At 42.6% G+C, this 20,250-nt stretch overlaps 2 protein-coding genes across 3 annotated transcripts in view; one reads left to right on the forward strand and one right to left on the reverse strand.

The window, feature by feature from the left end:
- The window catches only part of LOC102399344 (ATPase PAAT), a 30,834-nt gene extending 24,668 nt beyond the window's left edge, over positions 1–6,166 (reverse strand). Inside the window, exons 1-2 of the mRNA XM_044935138.2 lie at positions 5,966–6,166; positions 4,528–4,618 (exon numbers count right to left, since the gene is read on the reverse strand). Of these exons, the coding sequence (XP_044791073.2) occupies positions 4,528–4,595 (68 nt within the window). The 5' untranslated portion in view covers positions 4,596–4,618; positions 5,966–6,166. The remainder of the gene's footprint in view (positions 1–4,527; positions 4,619–5,965) is intronic.
- PSTK (phosphoseryl-tRNA kinase) lies at positions 3,478–16,829 on the forward strand. 2 transcript variants are annotated; one of them, XM_006080407.4, is made up of 6 exons: positions 3,478–3,835; positions 6,439–6,730; positions 7,191–7,389; positions 10,032–10,107; positions 12,613–12,706; positions 16,558–16,829. In XM_006080407.4, the coding sequence occupies exons 1-6, from the start codon at positions 3,644–3,646 to the stop codon at positions 16,755–16,757; spliced, it is 1,053 nt and encodes a 350-aa protein (XP_006080469.1). In that variant the 5' UTR covers positions 3,478–3,643; the 3' UTR covers positions 16,758–16,829. The 2 variants fall into 2 exon arrangements, with proteins under 2 accessions (XP_006080469.1, XP_006080468.1); XM_006080406.4 differs by having other exon boundaries at positions 3,479–3,853.
- Positions 16,830–20,250: the final 3,421 nt, after the last annotated feature.

Below are 20,250 nucleotides of genomic sequence, written 5' to 3' on the forward strand. Positions count from 1 at the left end.
CTTTATAATATGCTGTCTAGGTTGTTCATAACTTTTCTTCCAAGGAGCAAGCGTCTTTTAATTTCATGGCTACAGTAACCACCTGCAGTCATTTTGGAGCCCAAGAAAATAGTCAGCCACTGTTTCCACTGATTACCCATCTATTTGCTATGAAGTGATGGGACAGGATGCCATGATCTTAGTTTTCTGACTGTTGAGTTTTAAGCCAACTATTTCACTCTCCTCTTTCACTTTCATCAAGAGGCTCTTTAGTTCCTCTTCTTTTTCTGCCATAAGTGTGGTGTTATCTGCATATCTGAGGTTATTGATATTTCTCCTGGCAATCTTGATTCCAGCTTGTGCTTCATCCAGTCCAGCATTTCTCATGATGTACTCTGCATATAAGTTAAATAAGCTGGGTGACAATACACAGCCTTGACTCCTTTCCCAATTTGGAACCAGTCTGTTGTTCCATGTTCAGTTCTAACTGTTGCTTCTTGACCTGCATACAGACTTCTCAGGGGGCAGATCAGGTGTCTGGTATTCCCATCTCTTTAAGAACTTTCCACAGTTTGTTGTGATCCACACAGTCAAAGGCTTTGGCATGGTCAGTAAAGCAAAAGTAGATTTTTTTTCTGGAACTCTCTTGCTTTTTCCATAATCCAGCAGATGTTGGCAATTTGATCTCTGGTTCCTCTACCTTTTCTAAATCCAGCTTGAATGCCTGACAGTTCTCATGTACTGTTTAAGTTCCTGTACTGTTGAAGCCTGGCTTGGAGAATTTTGAGCATTACTTTGCTAGTGTTTGAGATGACTGCAATTGTGCGGTAGTTTGAGCATTCTTTGGCATTGCCTTTCTTTGGGATTGGAATGAAAACTGACCTTTTCCAGTCCTGTGGCCACTGCTGAGTTTTCCAAATTTGCTGGCATATTGAGTGCAGCACTTTCACAGCATCATCTTTCAGATTTGAAGTAGCTCAGCTGGAATTCCATCACCTCCACTAGCTTTGTTCATAGTGATGCTTCCTAAGGCCCACTTGACTTCACATTTCAGGATGTCTGGCTCTAAGTGAGTGATCACACCATCGTGATTATTTGGGTTGTGAAGATCTTTTTTGTAGAGGTCTTCTGTGTATTCTTGCTACCTCTTCTTAATATCTTCTGTTTCTGTTAGTTCCATACCATTTCTGTCCTTTATCGAGCCCATCTTTGCATGAAATGTTCCTTTGGTATATCTAATTTTCTTAAAAAGATCTCTAGTCTTTGTCATTCTATTTTTTTTTTCTCTATTTCTTTGCATTGGTCACTGAGGAAGGCTTTCTTATCTCTCCTTGCTATTCTTTGGAACTCTGCATTCAAATGAGTAGATCATTCCTTTTCTCCTTTGCCTTTAGTGTCTCTTCTTTTCACAGCTATTTGTAAAGCCTCCTCAGACAACCATTTTGCCTTTTTGTCTTTGGTTTTCTTAGGGATGGTCCTGATCACTGCTTTCTGTACAGTGTCACAAACCTATGTCCAGAATTCTTCAGGCACTCTATCAGATCTATTCCCTTCAATCTATTTGTCACTTCCACTGTATAATCATAAGGGATTTGATTTAGGTCATACCTGGTCTAGTGGTTTTCCCTACTTTCTTCAATTTAAGTCTGAATTTGGCAATAAGGAGTGCATGATCTGAACCACAGTCAGCTCTACTAGAGTACAGAATCAACGTCTTAGTTAATCTCAGCAACTACAGGTGAGATTTTGGAGAGGTTATGAACAATGCGTGCCGTCCAGGTCATGTTTGAGTTAAGGTAAAGTAGTTCAAGGTCTTTTTAAGTGAAAATCTGTTTGTGAATAGAAAGGGGTTCCAGTAGGCTTAGCTCTAGGAATTAGAAAGAAATTAAATAAAGAAACTTACCCTTTGACTCAAGTTTTTCCACAGACAAAAAGCTGGCTGAGGATATGGTTGGCAAAGACCGCGGGGTTCTGCTTCATTTCAGGGAGAGGTGAATAGGTAGAGTACAGAGGATTTTTAGGGCAGTGAAACTATTCTGTATAACACTATAATGGTGGGTACATGTTATTATACATTTGCCAAAACTAATGGAATGTATAACATCAAGAATAAACCCAATGTTAGCTATGGGTGATAATGTGTGCTGTGCTGTGCTTAGTTGCTCAGTCATGTCCAATTCTTTGCAACTCCATGGACTGCAGCCGGTCCGGCTCTGCTGTCCATGGTGATTCTCCAGGCAAGAATACTCAAATGGGTTGCCATGCCCTCCTTCAGGGTATCTTCCCAACCCAGGGATAAAACCCAGGCCTCTTGCATTGCAGGTGGATTCTTTACTGTCTGAGCCACCAGGGAAGCCTAAGAATACTGGAGTGGGTAGCCTATCCCTTTTCCAGGGGATCTTCTCAACCCAGGAATCCAACTGGAGTCTCCTGCATTGCAGGCTGATTCTTTACCAGCTGAGCTACCAGGGAAGCCTGATAATGATGTGTAGGTTCATCAATTCATAACAAATGTACCATCCTGGATGTTGATATTCGAAGAGACTTGGGTAGGGGTGGGCAGAGGTGTATGTAAACTCTCCCCTTTCTTTTCAATTTTGCTGTGAACCTAAAACTGCTCTTAAAAAGTAAGCAAGCAAAACTAACCGTGTTTAAACAAGAAAAAAAAAAAAGTTGCCAAGGAAAAGGAGAGGAAATGAGTGTGAGCGTGGATGAGGAATAAAAAACAATAATAAAAGAGAGGGATCTTGCACTGGGCCTATGACAATGAACTGTCATGAAATGAATGTTTAATTCAATGGTCACCTTCACCCCAAGAGAAAGAAAATGAGGTTGCTCTGTAATCACAAATATATCAGATACAACACCAGGTTATTAATTATATTTTGCCCCAGTATATACTCATTATCATTCACTTGTTCACCACATTTTGAACATATCTCCTTATGACGAAGAAGTAACCTCATAAGATAAGCTGAAAGCTAGACTCTGAATGCAATTTTTCTACATCACATTCCCCATAGAGGGAATCTGTTTTATACTTCCCCACATCTTAGCATTTCTTTTTTTAACACTAAAAGCTTTCTCTGCGTGAATGCACTGGACTTAGAAGTGTAAGGAGGAATGTACCTTTCCTGCCTTCATTTCCCGACACTTGCTGCCGGCTGGTGGCGTTACCGCGCAATAACTAATATTTTTCGCCTCTCCACCTGTCACCTGGAAGGAACAGTGGAGCACAGTTGTCGGACTCAGCTGCAGCTCGATGGTTCTTTTTCTTTTAATTGCCTCGCCGCGCAGCTTAAGGGATTTCATTAATAGCTCCCCGACCAGGGATTTAATCTTGCCCTCCGCAGTGACAGCGTTGACTGGATCCCACGGAATTCTTAAGTCCAACTTTTCTGATCTTTTAGGAAACGCATCCCGTGAACTTGCCAGCCTAGGGGACTCGACTCACAGTCAGTTCAGCACCACTGCTTCAAGGGTCCAAGGGGACGATCTCGGAGATGACCGAGACGACAAAGGCCTTTTTGATCCGAGGACTCGCCTAGTTCTCCCTCGCGCCCCCAGGAGGCGCAACCCGGTGGTGGGGAACTGCGCATGCGCGGCTTGACGGACATTGCGCCGTCAACGTTTCCCGTGGCCTCGGGTCTCCCGCTACAGCAAGATGGGGGAGAACGTCAGAGGAGCGCACAGCGAAGGGCCACAGAAGCTAGTCCTCTGCGTTCTCTGCGGCCTGCCCGCGGCAGGAAAGTCAACTTTCGCGGGCGCCCTCAGACACTGGCTACAGCAGGAACTGCGTTGGGCGGTGGGAGTCGTCGCCTACGATGACGTAATGCCGGAAGCGGCCCTTGAGAAGGCAAGCGCAAGCCCATTGGTCAGTACGGAGGGGGCGGGGCGTAGGCCGGAGTTGCTCAGTTGCTCACTCGTGTCCGACTCTTTGTGACTCCTTGAACGCCAGGCCTCCCTGTCGAAGGCCTCCCTGTCCATCACTAACTCCCGGAGTTTACTCAGGCTCACGTCCATTGAGTCGGTGATGCCATCCAACCATCTCATCCTCTGTCGTCCCCTTCTCCCGTCTTCAGTAGCCAAGGAATATGTATTATTGGAGGAGACCCTGATGCTGGGAAAGATTGAGGGCAGGAGAAGGGGACGACAGAGGATGAAATGGTTGGATGGCACCATAGGTGTACTGGATAATGCGTGGTGTGGGAGAAGGATCCCTGATGGAGGACAGACGGGGGTTCGAGGAAAGTGAGCTGGTTTGCACAGAATAAGTTGACTGTGAATATGACAGGTACAAACAGCCACCAGTATAGGGTTAGATTCTGAAGTTAGCGTGCAACGTGGAAATCTCCCATTGTCAGATACCCTCCTGAAAATCCTTTGGGAAGGTTGTTCTGAAAAGAGGGACAGACGCTGTCAAAAATTCCAACACAGCCAATTTAACAATCAGCCAGGAAAATCCAGGTTTTATGGGGCTTTAAGTTATGCAGTTTGAGGGAAACCCTTTTAAAGAAGAATACAAAGTTACAAGTAACAGTTATTTACTAGGGTGCCTCCTGTGAAGGTACAGTCTGTACACATGAAGAATTCTGCCTCTGAAGCTGGATCTTCATTCGTAATCGGAGTAAACCTGCCACTGCAAGAATGGGAAAAGATGTCAGTTTCTTAGTTGACCACCAGATGAAGTAATAGGCTTGTGTTTGGGTACCAAGCCATACTCAGCTTTAAGCCCTCAGATCACCCTCAGTGTGATGAGATGCATCCCTTTGAGAAGCATGTGAAAACAGAGACTTTTGAGGGAACAGTAGATTGATGGCACTCATCTCATGCTAACTCGAGAGAAAATACTCAGTGACATATTCTGAAAATTTTAAGTAGTTTTGTAGTTTAGTGCTGAATGTAGATGAGTTCGCATAAATAAAATGCAAATATGGTGTGATTTCAGTCTGTGAGTATATTTGCAAAAATACAGTACATTTGGCATGTGAAAAATTTTGGACTTCACCAGCAAAGTTATAGATTTCCCCATTCTTGGTTAATTGTGAGGTAAATATGGTATCAGTCCCGTAGTAGCAGTGGATTTACTTTGGTAATAGTATTTCACCACTCTGGAGGAAGCTGGAACTTGTCGATAGAGATTGTATTTGCTGTGGTTTTCCCTGTTTTCTTACTGTATTTTTTCCACTCTCCCCCTACAAAGGCCCTGGGGCTCATCTTGTTACCATGATTAGGATATCTCACATTTTAGGAAGTGATCTGTGTTGCTGTTTTCTTTTCAGTGGATTTCACTGTTATATTGGGTTGGCCAAAAAATTCATTTGGGTTTTTCTGTAGGAGGGCACGGAAAAATCCGAACGAACTTTTTGGCCAAACCAATATTAGTTTTGTGTGCTGTAATCTCAGTGATGTTATGGGGCGTGGACAGACAGGAGAGGGATCCTCATCTCCCGTCCTTGTGTTTTCCCTCCAGCCTTGACCTCATAACTGAGTCAGTGCTCTCCAGAGCCCTTGAGCAGCAGCAAGGTTACTTGTGTTTCCAAGCTATTTATTCTCTTCCCTTCAATCTGTTTACTCTATCTTCCCCTATCCCATTCCATTTCTATTGTTAGCCTGAGGTCCTTTCATCTGGACCCAGAGACTTTTCAGCTGATCCTCTTTCTGTCTGCAACTTTTCTTATTTCAAGGGCACATGGGCATTGCTATATCTTAGCCAGACTGTTTTTATTTTGGCAGGATATTTATGTTGGTTCCTTCTTTCTCCTAGATGGTAACAGCTTTTCATTCTTTCATTTACTCACTTATTCAGTCATTTCATAAACACTTCTGGAGCATCTATTAGGTGTGAAACCCTCTGCTGAAGGCTGGGTATACAGCAGACTATTGATCTAGCAGGGACATGGAGCTGCTTAAACAGTGTAAACCCTCTTAGAGTGGAGACTCAGTGTATATAGGTGTCGTGGTAGGCAAGGGAGGGTCTGCATACCTTCTGCATGGTTGAGTCTGAAAGGCGTTCACAGAGGGCTAATATCACTGACTAGTTTTTCAGCAGAGGGAATAGCATATGTGAAGACATGAGTATGAGAAAGCAAGCTGTGACTACTGCTGCTAAGTCGCTTCAGTCGTGTCCGACTCTGCAACCCCATAGACAGCAGCCCACCAGGCTCCTCTGTCCCTGGGATTCTCCAGGCAAGAACACTGGAGTGGGTTGCCATTTCCTTCTCCAATGCAGGAAAGTGAAAAGTGAAAGTGAAGTCGCTCAGTCGTGCCGGACTTAGTGACCCCATGGACTGCAGCCTTCCAGGCTCCTCCATCCATGGGATTTTCCAGGCCAGAGTACTGTGACTAGAGACCTCCAAATGGTTCAGAAATTATCATATGGAGCAGGGCGGGTATTGAGACATGACCACACTACTGGCCAAAGCCTAATATAATTTTCAGTTCTCTGGTATTTTGCAGCCATCCCAGTGGAAATTGCTTCGCCAGGAACTGTTGAAGTTCCTTGAACACTTCTTGCTGGCTGTCATTAACGGGTGTCAGATGTCTGCCCCACCCAGCAGGACTGAAGCCATGTGGAAGGATTTTATAACCTGCTTGAAGGATCAAGATCTGATATCTTCTGCAGCTGTTGAGGCCCAGGCTCTCTACCCCTTAACGAAGACTGCTGTGTCTAGACCTCTGCTTTTGATTTTAGATGACAACTTTTATTATCAAAGTATGAGATATGAAGTCTATCAGCTGGCTCGGAAATGTAATTAACACATTTTTTTTTCTCACACACAAAGATATTTATTCATGTATCAAATTTACTAGTGCTGGGACTTCCCTAGTGATCCAGCGATTAAGACTTCACCTTCCAATGCAAAGGGTGAGGGTTTGATCCCTGGTCAGGGAGCTGATATCCCACTTGGCTTGTGGCCAATAAACCGAAACATAAAACAGAAGCCACACTGTCGCAAATTCAGTAAAGACTTTAAAAATACTCTGCATCAACAAAACAAAACAAAACAAAACACCAAGGATCACTGTTTTTAGTGAGAACTTAAGTGGATTAGGAGGTTTATATGGATTTACTTCATTTTCAAAGCTACACATGCAGTACTGCGAATGGTCTTTCCTTCTGCAGATGGGATAACTTATGTAAATACGTTTAGTTCACATTTTGGAAAAATACTTCCTGAGTAATTTTGTGGTTTTTGAATTGTTTTCAGATTCATTAGGCTTTTGCCAGCTGTTTTTAGATTATGCTCTTGAGACCTGTCTACAGAGGAATGCTCAGAGACTACGACCACTGCCTGCCGAGACCATCCACCAGATGGGAAACAAAATAGAAAAGCCCAACCCCGAGAAAAATGCCTGGGAACACCACAGCCTCGCAATTCAGAGTCCAGCATGTGCTTCAGAGGCAAGGTAGCCCCACTCAAAGGTGTCTTTACACCAGGTGCCTCGCTGAGCCAGGCCCTGGGCTGCATACTTCTGTATCCATTTGGTTGCTCTTCACACAAGCCTTGGAGAGAGATTATTTCTTCCCCTTTGTGCAGAAGAGAAAACAGTGAGGAAGTTTAGCTTGCCCAGAGTCACTCCGATTGTCAGTTACACCTGAGAGGTGAATCCAGGTTTGTTTGCAAATATGTCCTCTTGTTAAAGTTTTACGGTTTCCCAGGGATCAGGGCAGGGAGTTCAGAGTAGGGTACCTCTGATACTCTTGCTGAAGTAGTGTAGTCTAGATTGCCCAACAGTTTTGTCAGTTTTTTTTAAAAACTTTTTATTTTTTTGGCTGCACCACGAGGCTTGTGAGATCTTAGTTCCATGAGCCGGGATCAAATCCACATCCTCTTCACTGGGAGCACAAAGTCTTAACTACTGGACCACCAGGGAAGTCCCCCCAGTAGTTTTCTTATACAGAGAAAAGGAATGGAACTGAATCCTGGTTGTGCCTTAAATCTCACTCCGTTACACTGCTTGTGTAGGTGTGAGGCTTGTGGCTATGCTGTCTAATGCATTTGATTACTGAAATAGGTCTCGAGAGTTCTAGAGTTCTAGTTTACAACATTTCTGATAGAAATTTCACTGATGATGGAACTGTTCTGTATTTGTCCTGCCCAGTATGGTAGCTGATGCTGCTGCCGCCGCCAAGTCACTTCAGTAGCTGCTAGCCACATGCAACTGACCATCAAGCACTAGACATAAAACCAGTGCAACTTATGACCTGAATTTTATTTATTTATTTGGCTGCCCTGGGTCGTCTTTGCTGCATGTGGGCTCTCTGTCTAGTTGCAGAGAGTAGGGCTGCTCTCTAGTCACTGTGCATGGGATTCTCCTTTCGGTGGGTTCTCTTGTTGTGGACCACAGGCTCTAGAGCACAGCCTAAGTAGCTGTGGCCACGGGCTTAGTTGCTCTGAGGCTTGTGAGATCTTCCCAGACCAGGGATCCAACCCATATGTCCTGTATTGGCAGGTAGATTCATAAACACTGGACCACCAGGGAAATCCCATGACCTGAATTTTAAATGTTATTTTGATCACTTTAAACTTAACTGGTTGCATGTGGCCTGTGGGTGCTGCAGGAACAACACAATTCTAGAGGTATGTCTCCCACGGTCCCTGAGTTCCTGCCTCACTGTTGTCCATATGCGATCAACAGTTTTTAAAAGGCTAATGTTTTAAACTCTGTACTCTGTATTCTCTTCCAATCATATAAATCTTTTTCTTAAACTCATTCTTCAAAATGTTTAGTTCCCAAGATACAGTTTCCATGCATTTTGTAATACTCTTAACATTCTAAAAACTTTCAAAATTGGATTTAAGTAAGTATTGTTCATAGGGTTAATGAAATAAGCTACGGCTGAGATTTCTAATTTTAACTTCTCATAATATCTTGAAACTTTGAGCAGGCGAACACATAACTGATTGATGGCTTGTGTTTCTGGAATACTGAAAATGTTTTCCTTCAGAAATGAATGGCTGGTTGAGATATTGAGATATCCCATGAGAGCAGCCTAAGGTTATCATCACTGCTTTGGGGGCGAGTTCTTACTAGAAGTAGGAAGGAGTGTGAGCTTTGCCAGTGCCAGGGCCAACCCGGAGCAGAATCTGCAGGTTTGTCTTGAGTCTTAAGAACGTGGTCCAGGGACTTCCCTGATGGTCCAGTGGCTAAGACTCTGTGCTCCCAAAGCAGGGAACCCAGATTCAACTCCAGGTCCAGAAACTAGATCCCACATGCCACAGCTAAAAAGATTCCACATTCCACAGCTAAGACCCTGTGCATCCAAATAAATAAATATATAATTTAAAAAAGAAAAAACCTAAACCAGGGAGGAAAAAAAAAAAAAAACCAACCCGTGGTCTAAAATAGTCCCAGCATAGCTGTGAAGGGATTGTCTAAAATCTGGTGGCCTTCTATCGGAAGTTGAAAGATGATATGACAAATATGCCTTTCCCAGGCTTCTGTGAAATACTACAGCTACTAACTGGTGGTTCAGCAGTAAAGAATCCGCCTGCAGTGCAGGGGCTGCAGGTTTCATCTCTGGGTCAGGAAGATCCCCTGGAGTAGGAATTGGCAACTGACTCCAGTATTCTTACCTGGAGAATCCCATGGACAGAGGACCCTGGTGGCTTAGAATCCATAGAGTCACAAAGAGTTGGACATGACAACTGAGCTCACATACATACACACACACACACACACACAAATGAGTAGAAGCCAGGAAATAAAGACTAAGCATGCTTCTCTGGGGAATATAAAGTTGTAGGTGCCTCAAGTTCAGCACTTAATGAGAGAAAAGAGAGAATGTCTTTTCAAAGCTTATTAATAGGGGTCTTGGGAAATTAGTATTTTTTACAGGAGGGATTTTGGGGGGCTTCTTGAAGTTCTACATTTGAATTTTGCAAGTAGAAGGTAGCTTCCAAATCACTTTGCTTTTCCCCTTCTGTTTAGGATTTTGGACATACCACTTCTATTCCTCTAGAATTCAGCTTAGTGCTCAAAAATAAGTTCTTTTAAAAAACAGGTGTTTGATATAAGAATTTATTTAATCCTACCTCCTCTTACAGGCTGAAGCTGACTGATTTATTGATTACTGCTTTGAAAAATCCAATAAAATACGTGGAGGAGAATTTGGAACAAAAAGTAAGTCTTCCAGTTGAGATTTAGCATAAATGAGAAGGAACTTTCTCTCAGAAGAAGGATCTTCTTAGGAAGAGCCTTTGGAGCTGAGTGTGAAGTATGAGTAACGTGTGGATGATGATCTCTGTCCCTACCCCAGCGTCTCACCAGCATCCAGCCCCTGATACCTGGGTGCAGTGGTGCTCTGGAGGCAGCCTGCACTGCTTGCTCAAAGGCAGCTGTTAAATTTTCAGAAACGGTGGAGCCTGCTGATGTTACATTGGTAGCATGAAGTGGGCATGGATGGGAATATTTATACCATTGTTGTCATTCAATCACTCAGTCGTGTCTGACTCTTTGCGATCCCAGGGACTGCAGCATGCCAGGCTGCCCTGTCCTTCATCATCTCCCAGAGCTTGCTCAAACTCATGTCCTTTGAGTCAGTGATGCCATTCAACCATCTCATCCTCTGTCATCCCCTTCTCCTCCTGCCTTCAGTCTTTCCCAGCATCAGGGTCTTTTCCAATGCGTCATCTCCTCGCATCAGGTGACCCAAAGTATTGGAGCTTCAGCTTCAGTCCTTCCAATGAATATGCAGGGCTGATTTCCTTTAGGATTGACTACTTTGATCTCCTTGCAGTCCAAAGTCTCAAGCGTCTTCTCCAGCACCATAGCTCAAAACCATCAATCCTTCGGTCCTTAGCCTTCTTTATGGTCCAACTCTCTTATCTATACACGACTACTGGAAAAACCATAGCTTTGATTAGACGAACCTTTGTTGGAAAAGTAATGTCTATGTTTTTTAATATGCCATCTAGGTTTGTCATAGCTTTTCTTCCAAGGAGCAAGCATCTTTTAATTTCATGGCTGCAGTCACGATCTGCAGTGATTTTGGAGCCCAAGAAAATAAAGTCTGTCACTGTTTCCATTGTTTCCCCATCTATTTGCCATGAAGTAATTGGGACCAGATGGCATGATCTTAGTGTTTTGAATTGAGTTCTAAGCCAGCTTTTTCACTCTCTTCTCTCACCTTCATCAAGAGGCTCTTTAGTTCCTCTTCACTTTTTGCCATAAGGGTGGTGTCATCTGCATATGAGGTTATTGATATTTCTCCCTGAAATCTTGATTCCAGCTAGTACTTCATCTAGCCCAGCATTTCACCTGATGTACTCTGCATATAAGTTAAATAAGCAGGGTGACAATATAGAGCCTTGATGTACTCCTTTCCCAATTTGGAACCAGTCTGTTGTTCCATTTCCAGTTCTAACTATTGCTTCTTGACCTGCATACAGATTTCTCAGGAGGCAGGTCAGGTGGTCTGGTATTCCCACCTCTTGAAGAATTTTCCACAGTTTGTTGTGATTGACACAGTCAAAGGCTTTATCATAGTCAATAAAGCAGGAGTAGATGTTTTTCTGGAATTCTCTTACTTTTTCTATGATCCAGGGGATGTTGGCAGTTTAATCCCTGGTTCCTCTGCCTTTTCTAAATCCATCTTGAACATCTTGGAGTTCTTAGTTTACATGCTGTAGAAGCCCAGCTTGGAGAATTTTTAGCTTTACTTTGCCAGCATGTGAAATGAGTGCAATTGTGTGGTAGTTTGAACATTCTTTGGCAGTGCCCTTTTTGGGGATTCGAATGAAAACTGACCTTTTTCAGGTCACAGCAGTCCTGTGACCACTGCTGAGTTTCCCTAATTTGCTGGCATATTGAGTGCAGCATCTCAACAGCATCATCTTTTAGGATTTGAAATAGGTCAGCCAGAATTCCATCACTTCCACTAGCTTTGCTTGTTGATGCTTCCTAAGGCCCACTTGACTCCTCATTCCAGGATGTCTGGCTTTATTAGGTGAGTGATCACACCATCGTGGTTATCTGAGTCATTAAGATCTTTTTTGTGTAGTTCTTCTGTCTGTTCTTGCCACCTCTTCTTAATATCTTCTGCTTTTGTTAGGTCCATACCTTTCCTGTCCTTTATTGTTCCCATCTTTGCATGGTATGTTCCCTTGGTATCTCTAATTTTCTTGAATAGAGAATCTTTCCCATTCTAAATAGACAAACACTATAGATGGGTTTGTTTCTGTCTTTGAGAGCCTGTTCTTAGACATTAACCAGCATACTACCTACATGGAACCCAGTTCACAACTTGATGTATTTCATTTAGACCCTCTCCTAGAGAAGAAGGGGGCTTCCCTGGTGGCTCAGATGGTAAAGAATCTGCCTGCAATGCAGGAGACCTGGATTCGATCCCTGGGTTGGAAGATCCCCTGGAGAAGGTAATGGCTACCCACTCCAGTATTCATGGCTGGGAAATCCCATGGAGAGAGGAGCCAGGCGAGCCACAGTCCATGGGGTGACAAAGAGTTGAACACGACTGAGCAAATAACACTTTCAGTAGAGAAGGATACCTGGAACAGAAAAGCCACTTTTACTTTTCCTTCAGTCTCTTCACCTATGTATCACCTATACTTTGGTCATTTCTTTTGTATAACTAGGTAACTGTCCCAATAACAATGTCTTATTACCTAGGAAACAGACAGACTTATCTGTTCAACTAACATTCTTCATCAAGCTGATCAGACCCTCCGAAGAATTGTCTCTCAGACAATGAAGGAAGCCAAAGGTATGCTGAGTAGTTAAGATTCTATTCATTGAGACTATTCTCTGCTGCTACTCTTGTTCCCTGGACACGAGTACTTTATGTACTTTCATTTGTGACGTTTACATCATGTTTTCAGTTTAAATGTGCAACTCGATTGTGTTAAACTTCTACCCCTGGAATCAGGCTTTCATCCATCCAGTAGGTTTTTATTGAGTGGCTACTCTGTACTAGGCTTTATTCTAGATATTGGAACATTTGGAGGGAACAGAATGTCCTGGTGAGGAGACACACACAAAAAAGAAATATATGAATATATGCCAGTGCTCTGAAGAAAAAGAAAGTAGGGTAAGACAGTGTAGTGATGGGAGGATTTATTTTTAAAAGAGCAATCATGAAGACTTCTCAGAGGAAATGACATTTAAGCAAAGATGCGAATGAAAGGAAACAGCAAGCCATACTGATGCCCGGAGGATCTTTCCAAGTAGTGCCGAAAGCTACTTTATCTGTACCAGGTACAGCTGGTATATTCTAGAACACAGAAGAAGCCATTGAGTCTAGAGTGAAGTAAGGGATGGGGAGAGGTAGTCAGGCCCAGCTGGAAAATCGGCATGGCATCTGAACAAGCTCAGTGCACTGTCAGCCTGAACTTAGATGAAATGTGTGGTAATTACAGTTCTGGAAAATTATTCCTTTAGGTTTTAAATATCGAACTCTTTACTATCACCCTTGATTTAAAAAAAATAACAGCAGCTTAACATTTCTTGAACTCCTTTTACATGCCAAGAGCCTTATATATTATTTCTAGTCTTCAGAATCCTATCAGGGAAGTGTAGTTTTACAAATGGGGAAATGGAGGGTCTGAGAGGATACGTATACCTGCTTAAGGCTACACTGAACAGTGGCTATATACTTGGGCAACTTGGGGCTCAGAGATAAGTCTGATTCTAGTCTATGCTTTCTGTTATGCTCCCGCACATCCCCAACATTTATTATTAATCCCTTTAGAAAAACTTAGGACATTGGAAAAAGAAACAGTATACTAACCATATTATGTTTTTCAAGCTTCTTTTTTTAACCCTGATCCATAACTCGATTTTAATACTGTAACCTAGTGTGTGTAGCCCCTTACATGAACACACTCCTGCATAGAAACAAGTTTCACAAAACGCTCCCATGATTAATGAGCTCTACTGTGGTCTATTTGATTGCATCTTAGAAAAACACTGGTTGCAACGTGCAACCCGTGTATGGGTTATAATACAAAGTTTGGAAAAGAGCCGGAACAAAAATGGTCTCACGTCAGAAAGAAAACAAGAATAGTTGTAGTAGAAGTTTTCAGCCGTTTGCCTTTGTCTGTAAAATGAATTAGGACCGTGACATCACTTCATGGCAGATAGAAGGGGAAAACGTGGAAGCAGTGACGGATTTTATTTTCTTGGGCTCCAAAATCACTGAAGATGGTGACTGCAGCCATGAAATTAAAAGACGCTCCTTGGAAGGAAAGCTATGACAAATTTAGACAATGTATTAAAAAGCAGAGACATCACTTTGCTGACAAAGGTCCATATAGTCAAAACTATAGTTTTTCCAGTAGTCATGTATGGATATGATACTGCTGCTACTGCTAAGTCACTTCAGTCGTGTCCGACTCTGTGCGACCCCATAGACAGCAGCCCACCAGGCTCTCCCATCCCTGGGACTCTCCAGGCAAGAACACTGGAGTGGGTTGCCATTTCCTTCTCCAATGCATGGAAGTGAAAAGTGAAAGTGAAAGTGAAGTCGCTCAGTTGTGTCCGACCCTCAGCGACCCCATGGACTGCAGCCTTTCAGGCTCCTCTGTCCATGGTATTTTCCAGGATAGATATGATAGTTGGACCATAAAGAAGGCTGAGTGCCAAAGAACTGATGCTTTTGAATTGTGGTGTTGGAGAAGACTCTTGAGAGTCCCTTGGACTGCAAGGAGATCAAAGCAGTCCATCCTAAAGGAAATCAGTCCTGACTATCCATTGGAAGGACTGATGCTGAAACTCCAATCCTTTGGCCACCTGATGCAAAGAACTAACTCCTTGGAAAAGACCCTGATGCTTGGAAACATTGAAGGCAGGAGAAGGGGGCAGCAGAAGATGAGATGGTTGCATGGCATCACTGACTCAATGGACATGAGTTTGAGCAAGCTCCAAGAGACAGGGAAGGACAAGGAAGCCCGGCATGCTACGATTCATGGGGTGGCAAAGAATTGGACATGACTTAGTGACTAAACAACAACATAAAATCAAGGTGGACTGGGGTTATACCCAAATTACTCTCAATTCTCTTCCTATCCATTAAAATGGGGTTTTCCCCCCCCTCTTGGTGAAGGAGATGGCACTAGCTTCTAGAACTCTGCTTAAATAAAATTAAATAATTTGGTTCTCTTTCCATCAAGAAGTAAAAGGACAATCCACAAAATGTGAGAAAATATTTGCAAATCACATCTCATAAGGGACTTATACCCAAAATATATAAAGGACTCTCACAACTCAATAATAAAGACAAATAACCCTATTTTTTAAATGGGCAAAAAATCTGAGTAGAAATTTCTTTAGGGAACATATACAAATGCCAGTAACTGCATGGAAACACACCTGGCATTATTAGTTACCAGGGAAATACAGATCAAAACCACAGTGAGATGCCACTGCACACTCACTAGGCCAGCCAGAATCTAAAAGTCCAAGTTTTAGTGAGGATGCGGTGGACTCAGAATCCATGGACACCACTGGCAGCAGTGTAAAACGCTGCAGCTGCTTTGGAAAACAGCCTAGCAGCTCCTCAGAAGATTAAATGTAGTTACCATGGGACCTAGAAATGAAAACATATTCATATAAAAATCTGTACACAAGTGCTTGCTGCTGCTGCTGCTGCTAAGTCGCTTCAGTCGTGTCGGACTCTGTGCGACCCCATAGACGGCAGCCCACCAGGCATCCCCATCACTGGGATTCTCCAGGCAAGAACACAAGTGCTTATAGCATCATTATTACTAACAGCCAAAAGGTAGAAGTAACCCAAATGTCCATCAGCTGACAAACATATGGTATGTCCATCTATCCATAAAATGGATTATTCAACCATAAAAAGCAAGAAAATACTACAACATGGATGAACCTTGAAAATAGTATGTAAAGTGCTAGAAGCCAGTCACAAAAGTCACATAGTGTGAGTCCAGTCATGTGAAATGTCCAGAATGGGGAAATCTGGAAACACGAGGTGGATTACTGGTTGCTTAGGGATTGAGGGCAGAGAGAGGGGGGATGGGGCAGGAGGGTGATGTTAGCTATCACAGATGATAAAAATGTTTTTTAAGATTGACTGGGATCATTGCTGCTTATATTTGTGAATATACTAAAACTACTGAATTGTAGTTGGTAAGCTGTAATGTTAATTTTACCTCCATAAAGCTGTTCAACAAAAAAAATCAGTTCTCAGTCACACCACCCACATGGCTAGTGGCTGCTGGACTGAAGGGCAAACATAGAACATTTCCATCATTGTAGGAAACTATACTGGACAACTATTCTAGGCATATGAGCTTCAAACCCAACTGTCATTTTCTAGCTCTGCTCTTTGGCCTTCCTACCTGTTAATCCAATAAGATTGTAAGTTGACTTATTTTGTCAACAAAAAGCCTTTTCTGTGCACACGTTTCGTAGCAAGTTGTTTAAATGATTTGCTTGTATTGCATTAAGGTGACCTTTGTCTACATGTATACCAGCTCAATTATTATTTGTAGAAGAATCTGAATGGTTTGTCTGAAGTAATCAAATTAATTTCCTAGTGTCATCAGTCCAGCTAAATTTAATCTACCCAAATAATTTTGAGTATCTTTATTTTAGATGAACAGATGTTTCCGTACAACTTGAAGCTTTTGGCAGAAGAACTTAACAAGCTCAAAGCAGAGTTTTTGGAAGACCTAAGACAAGGAAACAAAAAATACCTGTGCTTTCAACAAATCATTGACTTAGCAGATGTTATTTCTTTTTTCCATTATGAGAAAGATAACATTGTAAGGAAGTATTTTTCAAAGCAGCATTAAAACTTCTGAATCTCCAATCAAATATCTAATTTGGTTATGATTTTGCAAACTAATTAAAACAATTATGCATTACTGGATGTGTTCTAGTCTAATAATGTGAATTGCCTAATGCAGAGTTCCAAAGAATAGCAAGGAGAGATAAGAAAGCCTTCCTCAGCAATCAATGCAAAAAAATAGGGCAAAACGACAGAATGGGAAGGACTAGAGATCTCTTCAAGAAAATTAGAGATACCAAGGGGACATTTCATGCAAAGATGGGTACAATAAAGGACAGAAATGGTATGGACATAACAGAAGCAGAAGATATTAAGAAGAGGTGGCAAAAATACACAGAAGAACTGTACAAAAAAGATCTTCATGACCCAGATAATCACGATGGTGTGATCACTCACCTAGAGCCAGACATCCTGGAATGTGAAGTCAAGGGAGCCTTAGGAAGCATCACTACGATCAAAGCTAGTGGAGGTGATGGAATTCCTGTTGAGCTATTTCAAATCCTGAAAGATGACGCTGTGAAAGTGCTGCACTCAGTATGCCAGCAAATTTGGAAAACTCAGAAGTGGCCACAGGACTGGAAAAGGTCAGTTTTCATTCCAATCCCAAAGAAAGGCAATGCCAAAGAATGCCCAAACTACCACACAATTGCACTCATCTCACACGCTAGTAAAGTAGTGCTTAAAATTCTCCAAGCCAGTTTTCAGCAATACGTGAGCTGTGAACTTCCAGATGTTCAAGCTGGTTTTAGGAAAGGCAGAGAAACCAGAGATCAAATTGCCAACATCCGCTGGATCATGGAAAAAGCAAGAGAGTTCCAGAAAAACATCTATTTCGGCTTTATTGACTATGCCAAAGCCTTTGACTGCATGGATCACAATAAACTGTGGAAAATTCTGAAAGAGATGGGCATACCAGACCACCTGACCTGCCTCTTGACCTGTATGCAGGTCAGGAAGCAACAGTTAGAACTGGACATGGAACAGACTGGTTCCAAATAGGAAAAGGAGTGTCAAGGCTGTATATTGTCACCCTGCTTATTTAACTTCTATGAAGAGTACATCATGAGAAACGCTGGGCTGGAGGAAGCACAAGCTGGAATCAAGTTTGCCGGGAGAAATATCAATAACCTCAGATATGCAGATGACACCACCCTTATGGCAGAAAGTGAAGAACTAAAGAGCCTTTTGATGAAGGTGAAAGTGGAGAGTGAAAAAGTTGGCTTAAAGCTCAACATTCAGAAAACGAAGATCATGGCATCCGGTCCCATCACTTCATGGGAAATAGATGCGGAAACAGTGGAAACAGTGTCAGACTTTATTTTTTTGGGCTCCAAAATCACTACAGATGGTGACTGCAGCCATGAAATTAAAAGATGCTTACTCCTTGGAAGGAAAGTTATGACCAACCTAGACAGCATATTAAAAAGCAGAGACATTACTTTGTCAACAAAGGTCCGTCTAGTCAAGGCTATGGTTTTTCCAGTGGTCATGTATGGATGTGAGAGTTGGACTATGAAGAAAGCTGAGTGCCGAAGAACTGATGCTTTTGAATTGTGGTGTTGGAGAAGACTCTTGAGAGTCCCTTGGACTGCAAGGAGATCCAACCAGTCCATCCTAAAGATCAGTCCTGGGTGTTTATTGGAAGGACTGATGTTGAAGCTGAAGCTCCAATACTTTGGCCACCTGATGTGAAGAGCTGACTCATTTGAAAAGACCCTAATGCTGGGAAAGATTGAGGGCAGGAGGAGAAGGGGACGACAGAGGATGAGATGGTTGGATAGCATCACCGACTCGATGGACATGGGTTTAGGTGGACTCCGGGAGTTGGTGATGGACAGGGAGGCCTGGCGTGCTGCGCTTCATGGGGTTGCAAAGAGTCGGACACGACTGAGTGACTGAACTGAACTGAACTGAAAGACCTGTTAAAAAAAAAAATCAGTCCATTCTTTGGACAAATTCTTAGAAAGGTACAATCTCCCTAGACTGAACCAGGAAGAAATAGAAAATACGAACAGACCAATCACAAGCACTGAAATTCAAACCGTGATTAAAAACCTCCTAGCAGACAAAAGTCCAGGACCTGATGGCTTCACAGGCAAATTTTATCAAGAGAAGAGTTAACATCTATCCTTCTGAAACTTCCAAAAAGTCACAGAGGAAGGAAAACTTCCCAACCCATTTTATGAGACCACCATCACCCTGATATCAAAATCAGACAAAGATACCACAAAAAGTGAAAATTACAGGCCAATGTCACTGATGAACACAGATGTAAAAATCATCAGCAAAAATACTCGCAATCCATATCCAACAATACATTAAAAAGTTCATACACCATGATCAAGTGGTGAATCCCTGAGACTCATCCCAGGGAGGCAAGGATTCTTCAGCATCTGCAAATCAATCATTGTGATACATCATACCAACAAATTGAAGAAGAAAGACCATATGGTCATCTCAATAGATAATGAAAAAGCTTTTGACAAAATTCAGCACCCATTTATGATAAAAACTCTCCAGAAAGTGGATATAGAGGATACATTCCTCAACATGAGAAAGGCCTTATGACAAACCTATAGCTGGCATCATGCTCAGTGGCAAAAAGCATTCCCTCTAAGATCAGGAACAAGACAAGGATGTCCACTCTCATCAGTTTTCTTCAACATAATTTTGGAAGTCCTAGCTACAATAATCAGACAAGAAAAAGAAGTAATGGGAATCCAAATTGGAAAGTGAGTTCAACTGTCACTGTTTGCAGGTAGCGTGATTCTGTACATCAGTTCAGTCAGTTCAGTTGCTCAGTCGTGTCCGACTCTTTGCAACTCCATGAATCACAGCACGCTAGGCCTCCCTGTCCAACACCAACTCCCAGAGTTCACTCAAACTCACGTCCATCGAGTCCGTGATGCCATCCAGCCATCTCATCCTCTGTCGTCCCCTTCTCCTCCTGCCCCCAATCCCTCCCAGCATCAGGGTCTTTTCCAATGAGTCAACTCTTCGCATGAGGTGGCCAAAGGACTGGAGTTTCAGCTTTAGCATCATTCCTTCCAAAGAACACCCAGGACTGATCTCCTTTAGAATGGACTGGTTGGATCTCCTTGCAGTCCAAGGGACTCTCAAGAGTCTTCTCCTACACCACAGTTCAAAAGCATCAGTTCTTCGGTGCTCAGCTTTCTTCACAGTCCAACTCGCACATGCATACATGACCACTGGAAAAACCATAGCCTTGACTAGACGGACCTTTGTTGACAAAGTAATGTCTCTGCTTTTTAATATGCTGTCTAGGTTGGTCATAACTTTCCTTCCAAGGGGTAAGTGTCTTTTAATTTCATGGCTGCAGTCACTATCTGCAGTGATTTTGGAGCCCCCAAAAATAAAGTCTGACACTGTTTCCACTGTTTCCGCATCTATTTCCCATGAAGTGATGGGACCGGATGCCATGATCTTCGTTTTCTGAATGTTGAGCTTTAAGCCAACTTTTTCACTCTCCTCTTTCA

This window comes from Bubalus bubalis, chromosome 23 (assembly GCF_019923935.1).
Source record: "Bubalus bubalis isolate 160015118507 breed Murrah chromosome 23, NDDB_SH_1, whole genome shotgun sequence".
Taxonomy (NCBI): Eukaryota; Metazoa; Chordata; class Mammalia; order Artiodactyla; family Bovidae; genus Bubalus; species Bubalus bubalis.